The following is a 20,436-nucleotide window of genomic DNA, read 5'->3' on the forward strand; positions in this document are numbered from 1 at the left end:
CACTTAAAAGTAATTGCACAAAAGGTGCAGTGACATCTTAAAGCATTAAAACCCCATCCTCAGCCTCTCCATCAAAAAATGCTAAAATTAATTATAGGCAAAAAACAGGGACTGTTTTCAGTTAGATTTGACATCAGTCGCATGTCTGAGTCTAGTGCAGAACTGCTTATGGCACATTTACTGAATGTATACCTAAAAAAAATTATATTTTCCTGTGGGAATAAAAACTTACAATTAGTCATGAGCCATGTCATGTTTGATTGCTTGTATAAGCAACGTTGGCAAAAAAAAAATGGGCCAGCTGTAAAGTTTTGCTGTGTTAATAATGCTACTCAAAGACAATCCATTATTTCGACAATCAGGTCAGCTTAATCTCCCATGATGGTTGCAAACTTAGCTGTTTTTCAGTCGGCCAAGTAGCAGATATATATTTGTATTTAAGTACTATATCTGATTGCTTATTCCTCCTACACTTCAGAAATAAAATATTATATAATAATGTGTATCAGCGCTACCAACCTCCAACACAAAAAATATCAATTTAAAACTATAATCAATAATGAATTCTCACTGTAGCTGCTATACCATTATGTGCTCATCACTGTGCCTCAAAAAATCACCAATCAAATTCATTGATACAGCGCTACTCGCAAATAACTTTTCATATGTATGGTCAAATCCCGCAAAAATAACGGCGCATATGACCTGGTGGTAAAACACGGGTCTAGGAGGGAGGTGAGAGGTCATCTAATTTTGGTGGAGGGATCACAAGCACCTATGTGTCTGTGAAGCACCTTGCACTCATGGGACTTGGAAAAGACACTTACCTTTGTTGGCTGCATGATATGGACTGACATTTTGTTTTGCACTAACATTGGCAATTTACCTTGAATTTTGTTCCATTATTGGATCTAATTTGTATATTTCTTTGATTACATATGCACTTTAATATTTGCGGTTATTTGCACACAAACAGGGTGCAATACTATTATACTCACTTGGACACTTTAGTATGAGAATTCAATTAGAGTAGCGATATCAGATGGTAAAGATTCTTTTTGCCATAGGATGTTACTCTTTGCACTATTATAACACTTTTATGTTTACATGTGCACTTTATTTTTGCGGGATTTGTACATACATATGAAAAGTTATTTGTGAGTAGCGCTGTATCAATGAATTTGTTTAGAAATAAAATATTGTTGCAATCAGATCCCAGCTGTCATTTTACCAATGGAGGTGTGAAGCCAAGCATATTAACTTTCAGGGCTGGAAGACTGGTGTTGCTATTTTTCAGCACAGCTTCTAAGACAGAATGCCAACCCTAAGGCCACTAACCCTTTTAGCAACCTTAAAGTATAACTAATAGGAAACCTTTGTTTTTTTTTTGTTTTAATTTTGCATAGAGTAAGGGTTGGTTAGAACCCCTGTAAAGTTTATTTTTGCCATCTGTGTCCCACTGGGCTGATTTCCCTTCATTTCCTGCCCTGTACCTGAAAAAAGAAGTGAGAGAAAGACCCTCTGAAGTGTGGGAATTCCTGGTTGTCACCAGGATCACCAGAACTAGCATTGGAAAATATCCCCACTTTTCCTATCCTGTAGGCAACACAACATTTGGGATTTTGTTTTACTTTCACCTTTGATAGCGGTAAACAGGACAAATAGAGAGGGTGAATCCCTTTAACAAGGGCACAGACTGCAATAAAAACTGATAGGTTTTCTAATCACTCTCCATTCTATCCAAAACTAAAAAAACAAGTTTTGCCTTTAGTTATACTTTAATACTAACCCTTTTTGTAATCCTTACACTCAGAGGCGTAACTAGAGCCTTCAGGGCCCCGATGCAAGAAACCATGAAGGGCCCCCCCAGATCCCTGGCCAGGGCCCTTCCCTTCAAGCCCAGGGCTCTTCCCACTAATCCTGGGGCTCTTTATTCTCGTTGCATGGCCTTTTATTACGGTCCCGCAGCAGGATCCTTTCACAAGTTCTGCAGTGGGCTCCCTTCCTGCAATCTTGGGGCCTCCCCACAGTGGTGCAATGCCAGGGCCCGGTCGCAAGTGTGACTTTTGCAATCCTGGAAGTTCACCCACTGGTTTGCTACTGGGCCCCCTGGAGCATGGGGCCCGGTAGCAATCGCAACCCCTGCAACCCCTGTAGTTACGCCCCTGCTTACACTAACTTTCACTGTAAACACTAACATACTAACCATCTTTGTAACACTAACCTACCCTGTAATTCAACCCTAGTGCTAGTAATCCTTACACCAACCCACCCTGTAACCCTCACAGTGACCCTCCTTGTAACCCCAAAACTGATTAACCTCGTAACCCTAACATTCATATAATTCTCTCACTAAACTGACTTGGAACTGAACCTGTAAACCTGTCACTAATCTTCCTTGTAACCTCAACCCTAACACTACCCCTTCTTGTAACAATAACCCTAATTTATAATCCTAACCCCTTTGGATATAACCCATGCACTAAATATATTTGTAACATAGCACTGACCTTGCAACCCTTACACGATTTCTCCCTGGGACCCCAGCCCTAACACTAACCCTCCTTTTACCATAACACTAACTCTAACCCTCCCACTAACCTTTCCTGTTATGCCAACCCTAATATTAACCCTCCTTGTATGCATAACACCAGTTCTCCCTCTGATCACTAACCCTCCCTGTAAACAAAACCCTGACCATTCCCGTAACCGCCACAACCCCCCCCCCCCCATGTAGCGCAAACCCTTAACCCCTTGTTTGCATGTCTATCTCTCCTGTACCAGGATATTCCCTTCCTGTCCCAAAACATACTGTTGCTGAGATCCCCGTACCAAAATCCACAGTTTTAAGGAAGGTTGTCTTCAGATTGGAGGGTATAGGCTATACAGGCATGTTTCTTGCTATGGCTTTAAAACTCTGGGACAAATAATTATTGTCTAAATATAAGAGGCATGTGTTTTCTTACTTGAAGAAATGTTTTGTGTGTCTCTTCCAGATCTGTGCAGTCAGTCAGCGTGAGGCTTTGCCTCTGTGCAGGAGCTTTCTATAATAAAGACCAGTCACTACTGCTCTTTCTCTATGTGCAGGGTGACTGGGCTTGTATTTCCCCCATATGTAGTTTTCTGCAGGCAGCTTGTAGTTAGTGGACCTGCCGAGTCTCTCCTACAGCTCTGCGTTCTGCAAAGGCTGTATGTAGCACAGTAGTGATGTCAGTGCATCTTTTACAAGGTAATACTTGTGTTTGCAAAGGCATTTGGTACACAGGTAGATTCATATTCTTTGTGGTTATTTAAGAATAAATATACATGAAAAATGCTGTGCTTGGGTTCAGCTGTAATATGAGTCCAATATTTTCTATCCCTTCTCTACAGAATGGTGCAGCAGTTTGCTGTTGACTTTGAAAAACGTATTGAAGGTTCTGGGGATCAGATTGACACTTACGAGTTGTCTGGTGGTGCACGGATTAATCGAATATTTCATGAGCGCTTCCCCTTTGAGTTGGTGAAGGTAAAACTTGCCACTTTTTGATATGCACTTCTCTGAACATTAAAATGAAACACCTTATTTAGTCTTAAAAAATCCAAGTCTGAACTTTCTACATGTCCTGTTTAGTGAGCAATGGAGAGTCATGTGCAGTAACTACAAAGCCAATTCTTCTTCAGGTTTCAGCTTAGAATGAACACACGGATGAAAGCTGTCCCCTAGTTGCTGTGTTTTTACAGCACATCATTGTTTGTACTGCATATTTAGGCTGCATACACAAGAGAATTTTTTTAATCTTTGCTCATACAGCGTATCCTCTGGAGCATCACTGAGCAAGCATTGCTTTCCAATAATTATTGGCTTTCAAGAAGAAACACATTACAGGCTATGTTTCATAAACATCTGAACACATCAGACCAGCAAAATTCCAGTCAACCTAATAGTACTATGCCATATTTAGGGATAATGGATGCACAAATTATATCAATTTAATGACATCTCTGTTCATCAATAAAGTTTTTTAACAGTTCAGGAAAATAAGGTCACAGCTTGAACATTATCTATATTGTAAATATGCTGAGGTTTCCAATGTTCTGACCTAATGCAAGTAAACTGAGCTCAAAAGAGATGCTCCTGGCTATCTGGTCAAATATTGCACAGGAACTGAGAATAAGAATAAGAAGACCAAGAGTAGAGATAATGGAGGTGGTCGGGGGTAAGAAACCAGCACCTCCCTAGCTGCAGCCACTTTTAACTAATCTACTGTACAAAATAAAAGGAGAAAATAAGAGAAAGAGACCCAGGCCCCCTCAATCCCCTGAACTGATGGATCACCAAAGGAAAGATGTTCAATTCCTTCAGCCTCTAAGTTGAATATTTTTCATCCAGGGTACCCATGTCCTTTATAGACATTCTTTTAATCATTATCCAATGCCAGCCATGACTGAGTAAGCATTTAGAATGTCTTTAACAACTTACTTTAAAGCTTTACAACCTCCTGTAGTTTTAGTCTGGCTGTGCTAAATACAGATCCTAAAGTGACCCAGTGAGATGCTTAAATTTGAAAGGCCAGGTCCCTGCAATTGGAGAGCTGTTATACTCTGATGCTTTTTTTCCATGCTGCATTCTGTGTGTTTTGGAGGGTGGATGCACAGTTCATGGTGGGGGACACAAGCACCTGACATTTCCACAAGTATCTAATGCTGCAAAGTCTAACGGAGGCTGCAGCACTGGAATTCAAGGAAGGTAGGGGACATGTGACACTGAACAGGGGATCTTATGACTTCTATTGCAGAGAACTGGTCCTTCAGTTTTCTTAAGTGATTCACAGGGTTACTTTAATAGAAGTCCTGCCAGTACCTTTCATTAAACAAATAGCAGGCACTGGCGGGCATTTAGTAAGTTTCAGCATTGTTAAAAGACTTCCCAGTAAGATCTCCATTTAGTAATCCTTGCTAGAACTGAGGGTGCTTTGTAGGCTTTGAGAAAACTGCTTGATGCTTTTTTCATAGAAACCTGTTATCTTTTCATACCTAGCTAAGTAACAGTGATGCTGTACAATAGGTATTTTGATAGCAAAGCCTGACCCCACCTTCCCATCCCCAATCCACCTGGCCACTCCAGTGGAAAACCTGAACTCCTTTCACACCTGCCATGCTGCAAAGCATGGAACATGAGCCAAGATAAAGTGCTATTACAGTGATGGCATTGATAGTGTGTGTGGGTGTATCTAGCCTTACGCAAGCATCAACTTGCATCAAAGTTGGTATTTGTATAGGATTTTTTGGAGGCTCCAGTGGCACATTAGAGAGGCAGGTGACAGTGTCAAGATAGGAGCAGGAACCTTATGCTGCAGAAGGTCCTTCCTATCGGTGGTGAGTGGAGAAGGGCCCCTTGTACTGATGCTCTGTAGGGGAAGTGTCCACTTAGATTTATGGTCAGTGCAAGATATGCTCCTTTGGTGGAATAGGAAGAATGATGCCATGGTTGATCAGTTGAAAGAATGCACCCTACAGACAACTGAAAAGATCAGGTGTTACTTAGCTGAAACATGAGAGCCGCCACTGGTCCAATGCAACTGGCAAGTGCCGATGCCAGAACTTTACAGGCATCATCAGTCAGGAGATCAATTTACCTCTTCTCACTGCTCAAGAAACCGCTAGCAACTTCTGGAGAAATGCTAGGGTTCCATGGAATCCTGGTTCAGAATGTCTCTCATCTCAGAATTTTGTGGCTAAAAGCTTGGTCTGCTGGATCTGCTCATAGAAAATAGTTTTTATGCATGCCTTTTGATGTTGAAAGCCTTTTTGGGGAATGCCTTGATAAAGTCATCAAAGAAGCTAATGAGGGAAAGATGTTTTTACCCCACAAGAAGAAGCCTATGTCTCTTACTTTTATGGCTGCTACTTCTTCTCAGCAAAAGAGTTCCTTTCCCTCTCCCTAGTTGTCTACTTCCAATCCAAGGCATAACACTTCCCTTTATTGCAACCTCTGGATGCAAGTTCAACAAGCTTGCTCAGATATCTCCCTCACAATGAAGGGGCTCTCTTACTCTTAGGATTGGGGGGACAATTGTTGGTGTATGCGCCAGTGGGGATAAGAAATGTCTCGGACCCCAGGGTCTAATCTGTTATTTCAACGGGGTACAAAATATTTTCTATCATTTCTCCCTACCTTTTTTGCCTTCCCATCTGCCAGCTTCAGGCCAAAATAAGGTAGATGATCGCCTTGCACCAATTTCAGGCACAAGGAGTGGCTGTACCAGCTCATTTAGAAGAATGGTATCAAGGTTTCTATTTAAATCTGTTCTCTGTTGCAATATCAGAGTTAATATCTTGTTTAACTACTATCCAGGTTACGTGTCAGATAGATGTCTGTATTCTGGGCTTAGCGGAGGCCCTGGCTCACACCAGGGTGGTTAGGACCCTACTGGGTCTTTTATTATTTTATGTTAGAATAGAAATGCAATATTGCTATGATAAATGTCAGCTGTGGCCCCCACTTTGGAATTCTCTGGTTAATTTGGTGATCTCCCTGTACAAAGACACATACCAATCCTGAGGTTGCCCCAAGAAATATAACATTTGGGACCTTTGGATTGACTCCACCACTACCACTGCTTGATATGTTTATTTGCTGTATATCCCACCCCCACCTACACTTGATTTTATTTACAGTAATAGTGTTATATTCCTACCAATATAGGCTTTGGTCCACTTGTCGTGCTTAGTGTTTCCCGCTGAGTAAGATGCAATATCCTGTAAAACTTACCCAAGTTTAGATGAGATGGACACATACCCCTGTGCTTTTGTTCTGTGTTGGCTCTTGCTGACTGAGCAGGTTTCAGCACCCTGTGGCGATCGTTAAGCTGTGTTGTTTTTGTGAATGTTGTGTTTTTCACCAATTATACACGTTGAGTCGGGGTATGCCCTAAAGGTTTAGTTTTGTAACTCTTTTTACTTTAACTTAATAAATAGAAGTTTTTAAAAAAAAAAAAACCTGTTCACTGTCCCAAAACCTAATGGGCACGTCCGATAAATATTGGACTTAAAATCAACAGATTTCTTTGTGAACCAAAATTTTAGATGGAATCAACAAGATCTGTCATCTCTTTTTTTATGTACTCACAAATGTGCTTGCCCCATTTATGGCTCTTCTATGAACCCAGGGCATTCATATTACAGGTTACCTGGATAACCTCGTACCAAAAGACTCCTCAGCCACAACCTTGTCTGCCAACATCCAAAGGACGATTCCGTTTCTTCAAACTTTTGGCTGGCTAATACATTTTCCAAAGTCTGCTTTCCAGCCCTCACAACATTTGGAGTACCTGGATCTTATGTTGAACACGGCCCAGGCCAACATTTTCCAGGGTAATACGCCATAACCCACCTTTCTACAACATTGGGACTGAGACATCCATAATACCTTTCCCAGTCCCCCCTCCCCCCCTCCATCCTGTCCTGTGTCCGCCCCTCCCCCTCACTCCCTAACCTTCTCTTCCATCCACCCAACTTATACTTCCTCACCTCTTGCCCCTCACCTCCTTTCTTTTGGTTCCCATTTTCTTTTACCACTACTCTTTGTGTGCTATGCACCACCATTTGTCTACTGTAAAGTGCCTTTTTCCGAATGGCACCCCTCAGCTCTCTTCTGCATGAGAATTCTAGGCTGGATGGTAGCCTCCTTTGAGGAAGTTCCCTTTTGCCAGTTTCACTCCAGACCTCATCAAATCAACATACTCACCATGTGGAACAAGAATATCCAATCAATCTATTGCCCAGTGCTTTCTTCCAGCAAGGCAAATCTCTCCCTGACAGGGTGTATCGCCAGTCCTGCCCTACAATTGGGAAAGTAATTTCTTCACATGCCTTGGAAGCTGGTGACAACGGATGCCAGTCTTCTAACTCCATGATTGTCCAGGGTACCACAGGAGTCAAAACATCAACATCCTGGAACTGAGAGCCATCAGGTTGCCTGTACAACACTGAACCTCCCTTGTGCCAGGTCACCCATTTGGACAGTACCACAGCAGTGGCCTGTATAAACCGTTGGGGGGGGGGCACCAGAAGCCAGGCTGCCCTAAAAGAAACAAGTCTGATACTCTCCTCCTGGGCAGAGACTCACATTCATGCTCTTTCAACCGTCCACATGCCTGGAGTGCTCAATTGGCAGGTGGACTTCCTAAACTGCCAGCGCTTAAACCCGGGGGAGTGGTCTCTGTGCCCAGAGATCTTTCAATATCTCTTATAAAGGTGGAAGAAAACAGATGAAGACTTCTGAGTGCTTTTTGTTTGGGATCTTAACTTTTGTTTTCTTGTGGGCCTGTTGGCAGTTCTGTTCTAGTATGTTGTTGCCCACTTTGCCCAGTTTATTGCTTGGGTATGTTCCATGGTCTACGAATACAAGCCCTGTTCTGTATGTTTAAAATAGAAGCTTTGACTTGCCTAAATTCCTTATGTTGTTGCCCACTTTGCTCAGTTTATTGCTTGGGTGTGTTCCATGGTCTAAGAATACAAGCCCTGTTCTGTATGTTTAAAATACTGTATTTTCTGGCGTATAAGACTACTTTTGAACCTCAAAAAAATCCCCCAAAAATGGGGGGTCGTCTTATACGCCGAGTATAATATCTCCAAGGTAACCTAAGTATAAGTATTACCGGTAGATGAAAATTAGGGGGGTCGTCTTATACGCCCAGTCGTCTTATACGCCGGAAAATACGGTAGAAGCTTTGACTTGCCTAAATTCCTTGTCTTGGCCTACAGTACCTGTCATGAACCTTGGAATACGGAAGTGTTCCTCCTTGAAATCTGTTACACAGTGGGGTGTCTTCTGCCCTGTCTTAAGGCTCCAGACGGCTCCATTGTTCTGTGTCTGGCTATTGTGTACATTGATTGCCCCCTGGGGGTTCTGTCTCATTAGACATAACAGTCCTTCTAATCAAGCTATCGGACCAATCCCTGCTGACTCATTTTCAAGTCCTCATTTGCATGGCTAAGGAGGACCTGAAGGAGGACTACATGTACTTTACAATTGACCAATAGGAAAGCGGTTGTTGGGGGCGGGGTGTTCCCAATTCTGTATAAAAGTGTGTTGTGTACTTCCAATAAATGTTTGTTCTAATGGATTCCGAACGGCACATAGCTGTAGTTCGGATCCCGGAGCCTTGGTTGAGCGAACCATCAGACGTTGCGATCTGCAAGCTGACTCACTAGTAGCAGAGGAGTGTCGGGAGAGCGGAAGCGAGCGAGCAAGGGTCTCGTTACAGTACCGAACACAGGCCCCTCCCCTCTGTGTCTTGATCCGCTGCTCTTACTGTTTGTTAAAAAAAAAACTGAGGTGTCATGGGGTGAACGAGGTTATGTGATGTGCTCTGGTGGCAGCCCTAGCAAGTTTCTTGCCATTGTCCAGTCACCTCATATAACTCATGGTACAAGAATACAAGTGTGATTCCCGTACTGTACTCTAAGATAAGGAAGTTTAAATTAAAAAAAATTTAAAATAATTTTCTCAGCTGTTGTTGCATGTTTAACAATTGACGACATCAAGCTTTTTTGTACTTACAGATGGAATTTGATGAAAAGGAATTGCGAAGAGAGATCAGCTATGCTATCAAGAACATTCATGGCATCAGGCATGTATAGCATGTGCAATTTCTTAAAGTGGTCTAGCGCTGTAACATTTTGCTCCTGTGTAGTACTTCTCCCTGTAGGCCCTCATGCTATAATCAGTAATCCCCTAGATCCTTTTTTAAAATACTTTTGCTTGTAATGCTTCACCCTTCTTAGAACCATAGGCGCAGCCACTGGGAGAATAAGGCAGCTGTTTGACATCCATCCAAAGCAGGCCCCACACATTTTACAATAGGTACCCTGCTTTGCATTTCACATGTTATACTAAAGGTACATTTGTAGATCCTTGTAACCAAGTTAATGTAATCTTTGAAGTCATTCATAAGCAGTTAAGCTAAGTGGGCCAGCAAAACTGTTACAATTACCCACTAGATTCCTATTTTTGTTGACTCCAGTGTAAAGAACTGTGCACCCGATTTCCTAGCTCTGCTCATTTTCCCATGCCAGAATGAGAAAGAAAAAGTGAAAGTGGAAGAACAGAGATGGGAACAACAGTAGGGAAGTGTTGTCACCACAGTCAGCCAGAGCAATAAGTATCCAGTTGTTAAAGCCTAACTGTAGCTTTCTTTTTAATTTTTTTATCTAAAGTAAAGCTGTGTAAAAAACAGAGTATTCAAATATCCATTTTTTTATTCTTTATTAGGGCTCAAGCCCTATCCCAGTCTCCCCTTCTCCGGACACATGCTGTAGATCAGGTCTGCTGGGTCCTTTGTGAGATCAGTGACCTATCCCTAAGGGCCCTACTCCCTGCACAGTCACAATGCTAATGCTACCTGCTCTGTTAAAAAAAAAAAGAAAGCTACAATTGGGATTTAATTCAGCACACCTGTGTCATACGTTAACAGAAATATCTGTTTTGGGGAAATTTCTTTTAATTGAATAGTTGATTTCTGCTTTAGAGAGATAGTAACACAAGGAATATATCCTCTCTTCTATTTCTTGATAAGCAGCTGCAAAACATATTAGTATATTGGCCAATACATGTGAGTGGTGTACAACACCAGGATTCACCTGTGGAGTCAGGGCTTTGGAAATAGGATACCCTTATTAAAGGTTCCACTTTTAATTGTTTCATTTGTGAATGGGAACTAGTCATTTTTGAATGGGACTAGAAATAGGGAGGTTACTATTGCTGCGTTTTTAAAGCTGTGATATCTGGGAATACAAAAGCAGGGTACAAGGAGTTTAGAGGGAGTTCAATTGCAGGTCAGAGGGAGATCATCTGCAGGTCAAATGTACCTGTTAGTGAACTGTGAATGATCTAAAAAAGGTTTCAAACTTATGTCAGATGCAAGTGTAATATACCTAAAAGCACACTGCATTTGCTCATTGACACAAGCCCTAAATGTGGTCTTCCTTTATTGACAATTTGTTTAATTAGCCAATAGATTATCTTCGAAGTTCAGATTATTAGCTAGTTATATGCTAGTTGAAAAGGGTTGTCACTAGATCAGAACCCTAATGTAGTCAAACTGCCTTGTGACTACCAGTGGCATTGCCTTATTAGCCAAACGTTTAACCCTTCTAGCTTATGACATTGCCATAACTGGGGAGTAACGCTTTATATTCTCCTTATCACCTGCTCCCCTCTTTCGGGTGTTTAGAACTGGGCTCTTCACACCTGACATGGCCTTTGAAACCATCGTCAAGAAGCAAGTGAAGAAGATCAAAGAGCCGTGCCTGAAATGTGTGGATATGGTCATTTCCGAGCTTATCAGTACCGTTAGACAATGCACCAAGAAGGTAACCCTTCTGGATAAAGACCTGGATTGTGCACTAGCTACAACACATGTGACATCCCAGACTCAGCATGAACTGGGAACACAGCCAATCAGAAAGCAGGGAACCTAGTGGGTCTTTAAGCCCTCTGATTGGCTGAGCCACTTCTATCTGAGCATGCTGTTTTTTAAGTCTTATTTGAGTAGTGCATGGACTCAGTAAGACAAAACAGGATCACAAAGCCACCAAAATTGCGTGAGTGTGTGAGAATATGTGAGTATTGAGAAGTACCTTCTGTAGTCAGTGATTTACATTATAGTACACATAAACTACTTTGAAAATAACCAAATTGCAATAGGTAGGTGAGATGACTTTGTGGACAGCGGACTTACTCAATGTCCTTATTGAAGATCAACAACTAGGTAGAGGCTAAACATAGGCATGCATTATGTAGCCATTACCTCCTCCTCAGATGTCTCCAAAAAAAGTGGCCTCTTCCTCTCCCACATCATTGCTTGTCATTATTCTCCAAAAAGTTTTCTATACCATTCTATTTCCTATTTCTAGGTTCTTCTTTTTCTCTTTTCTTCTCCAATGATGCACCTTTGATGTATCTTTACCTAAGAAAACAAGTCACATGGCAAAAATGTATAAATTATAATGACCTTTTTTAATTTTCTAATTTGTAATCAGTTCCCAGAGAACATTTAACGCTGAAACAGAGTCCTAATAATTAAATTAATGTTAGTTCAGTTTTAAAGTAACCATTTTGATAGGAAGTAGTTGCTTAGCAACTGCTTTGCATCAGTCTGTTGTAGTCCCTAAGTCCTTAACCAGGGACAGATCTGCCTTATCCCCCCAGTGTTTGGCCCTATGACTCCTGGAGAAGGGTTAATTCAGCAGAGAGTTATATGCTCTCTTTATTACAATACTTTTTTTCATATTGATGTTGCCCACTAGCATTCCCCAAAACCATGCCCAAGCAGAGTCCAACCTTTCATTTTTTGCCTCATGTTTTTCTCTGTTTCTCTTGACCCATTCCCTCTTGTGTCGTTCTGTAACCTGAATTGTTCACCTCCTCTGTCCTGGACTTTTCTTCCCATCTGGCTCTTCTTCTGTCTATCCCGCCTATCTTTTTGTTTTCTGCTTATGGCCGTCTCCTATTTCAATTCTGTTTCTTTTCTTCATCAAAATTTTTCTCCTCCTCTTCCACCATTCTGCCCTCGCCCCTACCTTATGTTTTCATGTTTGTCCTATTCTCTTCGGGGTCCACGTTTGACTTGCACAGGACTGGACTCTTCACGCCTGACCTCGCTTTTGAAGCCATTGTGAAAAAGCAGGTGCAGAAGTTGAAGGAGCCGAGTCTGAAGTGTGTGGATATGGTAGTAAGTGAGCTGACCTCCACCATCCGAAAGTGTAGTGAAAAGGTAAATCCACTCTGCAGTTCAGCAACACTTACCATATATTCAGGTTTCTGTATGAGGTCAGGAGATTATTGTAAAGTTTGCCTTGGCCAGAGAGGTCTGCAGCGCAATGCTATTTTGAGGATTTTAAGGAATATAAATTTGTAAAATATTTTATGAAACCACCTCTTTTGCTTGAAGAGCAGCCAGATTTTTGTAAGAATCCCTGCTCCATTTGGCTTAATAGTTTTTTGATTAAATACTACAAACAACATAGTGCTGACCTGATTAATCACCAGATCTAATTGACAGTGGAAATTTGACAGATTTATTAAATTGTTCTACAGGGTTGTGTGTGAAAAGATTTATTTGGACAGATAAATGTCTTTAATTGTAATTGGATTGCTTACTTTTCCTTGCAATGGAACTGCACTGATAAATTGGAAGGGACTGATTGGATTAAAGCCAAACTCGAGACAAAAATGTTTAAAGTTTTTGGTGGTTAAGGGTTACGGCCATGGTCACGTTTCAATTTCTGCCCTACTTCCTGTTGAGACCACGCCCCTTCATTTCCTATTCTGTTATCTGGACAGGAAGTGTCCACATTTCCTCTCATTTCCTGCCTGCCTGACAAACATCAGACATAAGGTAATAAAAATTATCCTAGATAGGCATACAGACAGTGATAACATTTGGATGGAGGTTCTAACTTTTCCCACACTTCAGGAATTATTTTTAGTTTCCTCATTGAGGAGTGTTGGCTGGAATTGGAGTTTAGGGGAACAGGCCTGATTTTTTTGTTCTGGCTTTGTTTTTTGCATTTACCTTCACAAATGCAGCAGGAGGGCTTAGAATGGTCACATCTGTGATTTTACCCATGTTATATGGGTTCAGAGAGTCATGAAGGGCCTACTAACCAGCTAAACCATTCTGCAGGTCCTGTAACAGTGAGTGTGCTGATACTGGCACATATATCATGAAGTCATTGTCTTTTTTCTGCCATTTTGCCTCTCAAATCAGAGCAAATTTTAGTTGTGCTTCTGGAAATCAGACTGTTAGTGACATGTAAGCCCTTCTTAGGCTCGCCTGCATGATGCGCATCAACAGCGCTGTAAACATTGGTTATTAATCCTTATGCTGCTTTGAAAGCACATACAGGCCTCATAAAAAAAAACAAGCACAAAATAGGGATCATTATTAGTCCAATTTTCCTGTGGTCCTTGCTGAGATATGTAAATTTCCCCCACCTAAAATACACCAGGATAATAAAGGCCTAGCATCAAAATACAATCTATAAATATGTATTGGAGGCAGTGCATGTACATTATAAGAAGGCAGCAGACAGGCAATCATAACAAAAGGTCAGGAGAGAATCTCATAATCCCAGCCGGCAGGATTCATTCGCTAATGTTCTCTGAGTTTCCTATCTCAGATTAACCCCTTTCTTCCAAGAGGTTTATTGCATGAGGAAGAATTTCAATGATTCTAAGCTATGGCGCTGCTAGTGCCACAGTTACCCAAATGCCTGCAATGGAGCCCTGGGGGCCCATATTGGATCCCCAAACCCAACCATTACTGAGCTTCTGTGGCTGATCATGATCATCTAACAGATAATTGTAAATTATCTTTTCGACATATTATTGTTATATTTATTTTTTTAACATATTTCTGAGAAGAGTGTATATAGTATATTTACACTCTACTTATAAAGGTGCTTGTAAAACATTTTGAAGCATTCATAAAAAATGTGTATGTTAAACAAACGTTACAGTTGCAAAATATTCACAGGAAAGAGTTAAAGGATAAGTTCACCTTTTGTAAAAAGTAAGTAAATGCACATCTTTTTGCAGATATAGAAATGTGCAGCCTATAAAGCATTTCACCCTCAATCAGTAGATTGCAGGTGCATGCCAGAATCCTGCAGACACCACTCAATCAGCTAAGTATGGGCAGGCAGTTACTGAATGCCATGAAAGAGTCAATTAACTATAAGAGCGCTCACCCGTGCCCTCACAGTTAATTGAAAACTTTAAGCCGCCAGCCACAGTGGCCGAGAAAGTTGTAGTTCAGTCATTTACAGAACTCTGTGAATGAACGTTGTGACTATGTGGGTGGAGCCCTGCACAGATGCAGGTTTTTTAATTAGTGACAGCATGTGCAGGGAGAAGATCCCTATCCGCTGTCACAGCCAGGGGGGATCAGGTAGAGAAGAAGCAGAAGCTGGAACATGTTACATGTTCCACCCTAAAAACAGATGTAACATGTTCCAAAGGCGATCTTATTCTTTAACAGTGGACAGTGCAGAAAAGGGAGGAAGGGGAAGGGGAGTGCCTTGTCATCCTAAGCTATGGGACTGTGTGTTTCTGTTGATGCACACAGTTTAGGGAAAAACAACTCTAGTCACTGTATGAAAGGTTGGCTCCATAGAATGCTTCAAGAGAAAGGAGCCAACCTGAAACAAGAAACGTGGCGCAGAAGTCATGGCATCAGCTTAAAAAAGAACATAGGCAAAGATTAAAAGATAAAGAAGCTGCATATTCAGAAAGAGTATAAAGAATTTGCTGAAGTGCTTAGAAACCTGAAGGTTTAATATATCACTTTGAAATTCACGTGTCACAAGATTCAAGAGGGCCTATGTGACTATTCCTAAATCGGGCTCTTTATTTTGATGAATAAATAATAGAATGCAACAAGGAGAATCATCACCCAGTTTTTTGTAGCAAGGTAACTAGCATTGTAGAGAATGGTTCCATCTTGCAGGCCCAGCATGCTTCTGCCTGGGAAACCTGCCTCAGGTATGTTATATTAGCAAAATGTGTTGCAGACTTCTCTGGTTCCAAACAAGGTGAAATTCTAAACAAGAACACACTAACATGATGTGTTAATGAAAATCAGGTAGATAGCGGTGATGGTTAGGGAGGAAGGTGGTGTGAAATTGATGTGTGTGCAAGCTTTCAGATATGGTTCAAAATCAAGGTGGCTCTATTCTCTCAAAATACAGTACAGAGGGACCGGCACAGACAATGCTACAGTATCCATGTATAATCTACCAAGATACATCTTGTACAGTAATATAATACTTTTTGTATTGATACCAAAATGGCCAACACTGTAAAAGCAAAATATTGAGATGTGTTTGCCTGGGTTGAATTTGATTTGACCTTTTTGAACCTAGAAATTGGTGCAGTGCCACAAAAACTGGGAAACCTTGTGAAGTATTGTGAAATCACCAATATCTAGTACACCTATGAGCATCTGCAGTGGGAGCCCTATTTTTTGCACATGACCCTCTAAAGTTGTCCTATGCTCCAAATTTACCTTGAATCTACATTACCAGGCAGTGCAATGGGTGAATGGCTTCATCTGAGATGTAATGCTATTAACATTTTTTGATGAGGAGGACAAGGAAAAGCCTCTGCTGCATTTTTAACGCAAGGTACAGTTACCATTTGAAGCAGTTAAAGGAGTTGTAAAGTCAGAAGCTTTTTTATCTTAATGTATTCTATGCATTAAGAAAAAAAAACCTTCTGTGTGCAGCAGCCTCCCCACCCCTACTTGCTTGAGCCCATCTCTCTCCGGCGATGTCCACAATTGTCTTGGCTTCTCCCTCCTGATTGGCTGAGACACAGCAGCAACGCAATTGGCTCCCGCTGCTGTCAATCAAAGTCAGTCAGTCAACCAGCAGAGAGGGGGCGGGACAGGGCCGCAGCCCTGTGTCTGAATGGACACAGATAGCTGTGACTCGGCTCGGGGTGCCCCCATAGCAAGCTGCTTGCTGTGGGGGCACTCAACAGGAGGGAGGGGCCTGGAGCACAGAGGAGGCACACGATAAGAGGAGGATCCGGGCTGCTCTGTGCAAAACCAACTGCACAGAGCAGGTAGGTATAATATGTTTGTTATTTTTTTTTTTTTTTTTAAAGAACGAGACTTTATAATCACTTTAACCACTTTACTACCAGTCACGTAACCTCTACGTCGGCTGACTTTGAGTGGTTATACCGGGATGATGCCTCTAGCTAGAGGCATCATCCCGGTACCGTTGTTTGAAGCCGACGGTCGGCTTTCCGTCGGTAACGATCGATGCGGCTCGGGAGCCGCTCGATCGTTACCCGGGGGGGCGGGAGGGGACGTCCCCCCCCTCCCGCCGCCTTCCGCGGCTTTGCTCGGGGCTACCGTCCCACCGGGAGCCCCGAGCACCCAGCCGGCACGTCCGCCGGCTGGATGGAGTCCCGATGAATGCCGGAAACGGCATCGATCGGGTCTCCGATGACGTAACCCGGAGGCGGCGTCCATGACGTCACTTCCGGGTTACTGTGCTGCAAAAGGCGGCAGATTTGAAAAACGGCTGTATGCAAAAATGCCGTTTTCGGCGTTTTGCATACAGGGAAGTGTAGTGGAGGGGTCTAGGGTCTTTTAGACCCTCGATCCCTCCATAAAGTGTACCTGTCACGACATATTGCTGTCACCAGGGATGTTTACATTGCTTGTGACAGCAATAAAAGTGATCAGATTTTTTTTTTTTTTAAAAACCTGTAATAAAGTTTAAAAAAAAAGAAAAAATAAATAGGAAAAAAAAAAAAAAAATTTAGCCGTCCTCGTCACCGTTAGCTCGCGCACAAAAAAAAACGTATACGCAAGTCGAGCCGCAAATGAAATCGCTGTTCAAACCACACATGTGAGGTATCGCCGCGATCGCCAGAGCGTGGGCAATAATTAAAAAAAAAGAGCTACACACTAACTCTAAACTGGTAACCGTTAAATAAATTTAAAGCGTCACAGATTGAGATCTCTATTGACCGTAGTTTGTCGCCATCCCACGGGGGGGCGCAATTTTAAACCGTAACATGTTTGGTATCTATTTACTCGGCGTGACATCATCTTTCACAATATACAAAAAAAATGGGCTAACTTTACTGTTTAGTATTTTTTAAATGCAGTGAAATGTGATTTTTCAAATTTTTTCCAAAAAAATGGCGTTTTAAAGACCGCTGCGCAAATACCGCGTGATAAAAAATTTTGCAATGACCGACATTTTATTCTCCAGAGTCTTTGCTAAAAAAATATATATAATGTTTGGGGGTTCTAAGTAGTTTTCTAGGAAAAAATACTGGTTTTAACTTGTGAACAAAAAGTGTCCGAAATAGGGCTGGGGCTAAAGTGGTTAAAATATCAGTCCACCTAATACTGAAGATTGTTATTGTAGACTGGTGTTTCAAAGAAGTATTATACCCAAAACCAAAAATGTTAGTCAGTCAGGTTGAAAAAAAAAAAGACACAAGTCCATCTAGTTCAACCTTTAAAAGGGGAAAAAAAAAATCTATCATACAATCCCATATACACAGTTGATCGAGAAGAAGGCAAAAACTCCCAGCAAAGCATGATCCAATTTGCACCAGCAGGGGGAATAAACATCTTTCCTGATCCCGGGAGAGGTATTGGGATATTCCCTGGATCAACTTTAGCTATAAATATTAGTATCTAGTTATATTATGTACATTTAAGAAATAATCCAGTCCTATTTTAAAGCAATCTACTGAGCTTGACAGAACCACCTCTGTGATGACCCTAAAGTGAATAACTCAACACCTAGTTCACTATGGACCCCTTATTTATACATGTTGATCATATCCCCCCCCCCCCTTAATCTCCTCTTCTCAAGAGAAAATAAATTCAGTTCATCTAATCTTTCCTTATAGCTGAGCTCCTCCATGCCTCTTATCAGTTTGGTTGCCCTTCTCTGCACTTTCTCCAGTTCACCGATATCCTTTTTGTCAACTGGTGCCCAAAACTGAACTGCATATTCCAGAGGAGGTCTTACTAATAATTTGTACAAGGGAAAAATTATATCTCTCTCTCTCTCTCTCCATACCTCTGTTAATACAAGAAAGGACTTTGCTCACTTTGGAAGCCGCTGCTTGGCATTGCATGCTATTATTAAGTCTATGACCTACCAGAACACCCAGATCCTTCTCCATCATTGATTCTCCCACTTGTACTCCCCCTGATATGTATAATGCATGCATATTCTTAGCCCCCAAGTGCATAAGTTTACATTTATCAACAGTAAACCTCATTTGCCACATAGTTGCCCAATGAAACAGTACATGGAGGTCGGCTTGTAAGTTGGAGACATCCTGTAAGGAAGTTATTCCACTGCATAGCCTGGTGTCATCTGCAAACAATAACATTGAACTTTTAATCCCAGGACCCTATATCATTTATAAACATATTAAAAAGTAGGGGGTCCCAACACTGAACATTGGGGTACATCACTGATAACCTAAGAGTAAGAATCATTGACCACTACTCTCTGCATTCGGTTTTTTAGCCAGTTTTCTATCCATTTACAAACTGATTTTTCCAGACCTGTAGACTTAACCTTACATATTAGCTGTGTGTGAAGAACTGTGTCAAATGCTTTTGCAAAATCCAAGTATACTACGTACACAGCCACCCCACTAAAATGTAATACATTTCAGGTATCCGATCCTTATATTTGGCGACTGCCTTCGTTTTCTTTTTTTTTACTTTTTTCTCTTCTGTTTTCCTTTTGGTAACCTGGCCAGTAAAACACCACCTGTATTAGAATGCCTTCACTCTGGATGAAGAATGACAGGGAGCAGATTTAGTCAGCATTATTCACTGGGGGGAGAGGGGTGTTAGATGCAGGCCCGCTGATAGGGGGAGACCACCAGTCCTCCTGTAAAGGGCCCAGGCACATTGGGGGGCCCCAACAGCACCGGGAATTGGTGCAGTTGGGCAGGGGGGCACTCCTGCCGGCTTACAGCTACTGCAGGGAGAGGCTCAGACACAGAGCATCATCGTTCCTGTAATTGCTTCTCTGACACCAATCCCCCTCCCTGTTCTCCCTGATTCTGATCCCCCCCTCTCCCCATGTGCCCCCCTTTCGCTGAAACTGATCTCAAGTAGAGACACATCATCAACATAGTCCCAGAGAAATATAACTAAATATTAACATTTATAGGTAATAACACAAGGGGTAGATGATCCAAGGAATATCCGATTGCCTCCTGGAGGATCAAGAAGGAATACTGTGTCCCCTGCTGGAGCAAATTTGATTATGCTTGGGCTTTTTTTTTTACTTCCTCTGGATCAACAATGAGTATAGGATTGTGAAAATAGAGGTTTACTATTTGTTTTTGTTTTATTATGGTTGAACTACATGGACGTGCGTCTTTTTTCAACCTGACTTAGGCCCCTTTCACAATTGTATGACTCCAAAGTTGCACCGACTTTGGAGTGCAACTTTGGTACAACTTTGATGCATCTTTGACGCAACTTTAAATGGGTGCAACATGGATACGACTTTGGCTTTGACCAGTTTTAATGGACAACTGTTGCACACAAGTTGCATAGTATAACAATTTGGTATGACTTTCATGCAACTTCTGAGGGTTAACATTGAAGTCTATGGCCCTGAAGTTGCATGAAAGTCAGTCCAAAGTAGTGCGTGAAGTTGCTGCAACTTTAAGTTGCGCATATATGAATGGTTATCATTGGAAAACATGGGGAACGACATGTCGTGCAACTCTGATGTCCAAAGTTGCATGACAAGTTGCTCAAGTGTGAAATGGGCCTAACTGTGTTGCGATAGAAGGTGCCAGGTGGTTTATCTTTCCAGAAACTACCATATTCTGTAATATGACTTAAAGGAGTTGTAAAGTCAGAAGGTTTTTTA

General features: G+C 41.7%; 1 protein-coding gene across 4 annotated transcripts in view; it reads left to right on the forward strand.

The window, feature by feature from the left end:
- DNM1 (dynamin 1) overlaps positions 1-20,436 on the forward strand; it is a 254,922-nt gene that overhangs the window by 127,159 nt on the left and 107,327 nt on the right. For 2 of the 4 annotated variants that reach the window (XM_082262794.1, XM_082262791.1), the window contains exons 8-10: positions 3,373-3,508; positions 9,550-9,617; positions 11,220-11,358. In XM_082262794.1, coding sequence (XP_082118920.1) covers positions 3,373-3,508; positions 9,550-9,617; positions 11,220-11,358 — 343 coding nt within the window. Of the gene's footprint in view, positions 1-3,372; positions 3,509-9,549; positions 9,618-11,219; positions 11,359-12,622; positions 12,762-20,436 lie in introns of all 4 variants that reach the window. The other 2 variants (XM_082262793.1, XM_082262792.1) reach the window with 1 other exon arrangement.

This window comes from Pelophylax lessonae (assembly GCF_965119305.1).
Source record: "Pelophylax lessonae genome assembly, chromosome: 7".
Classification (NCBI taxonomy): Eukaryota; Metazoa; Chordata; class Amphibia; order Anura; family Ranidae; genus Pelophylax; species Pelophylax lessonae.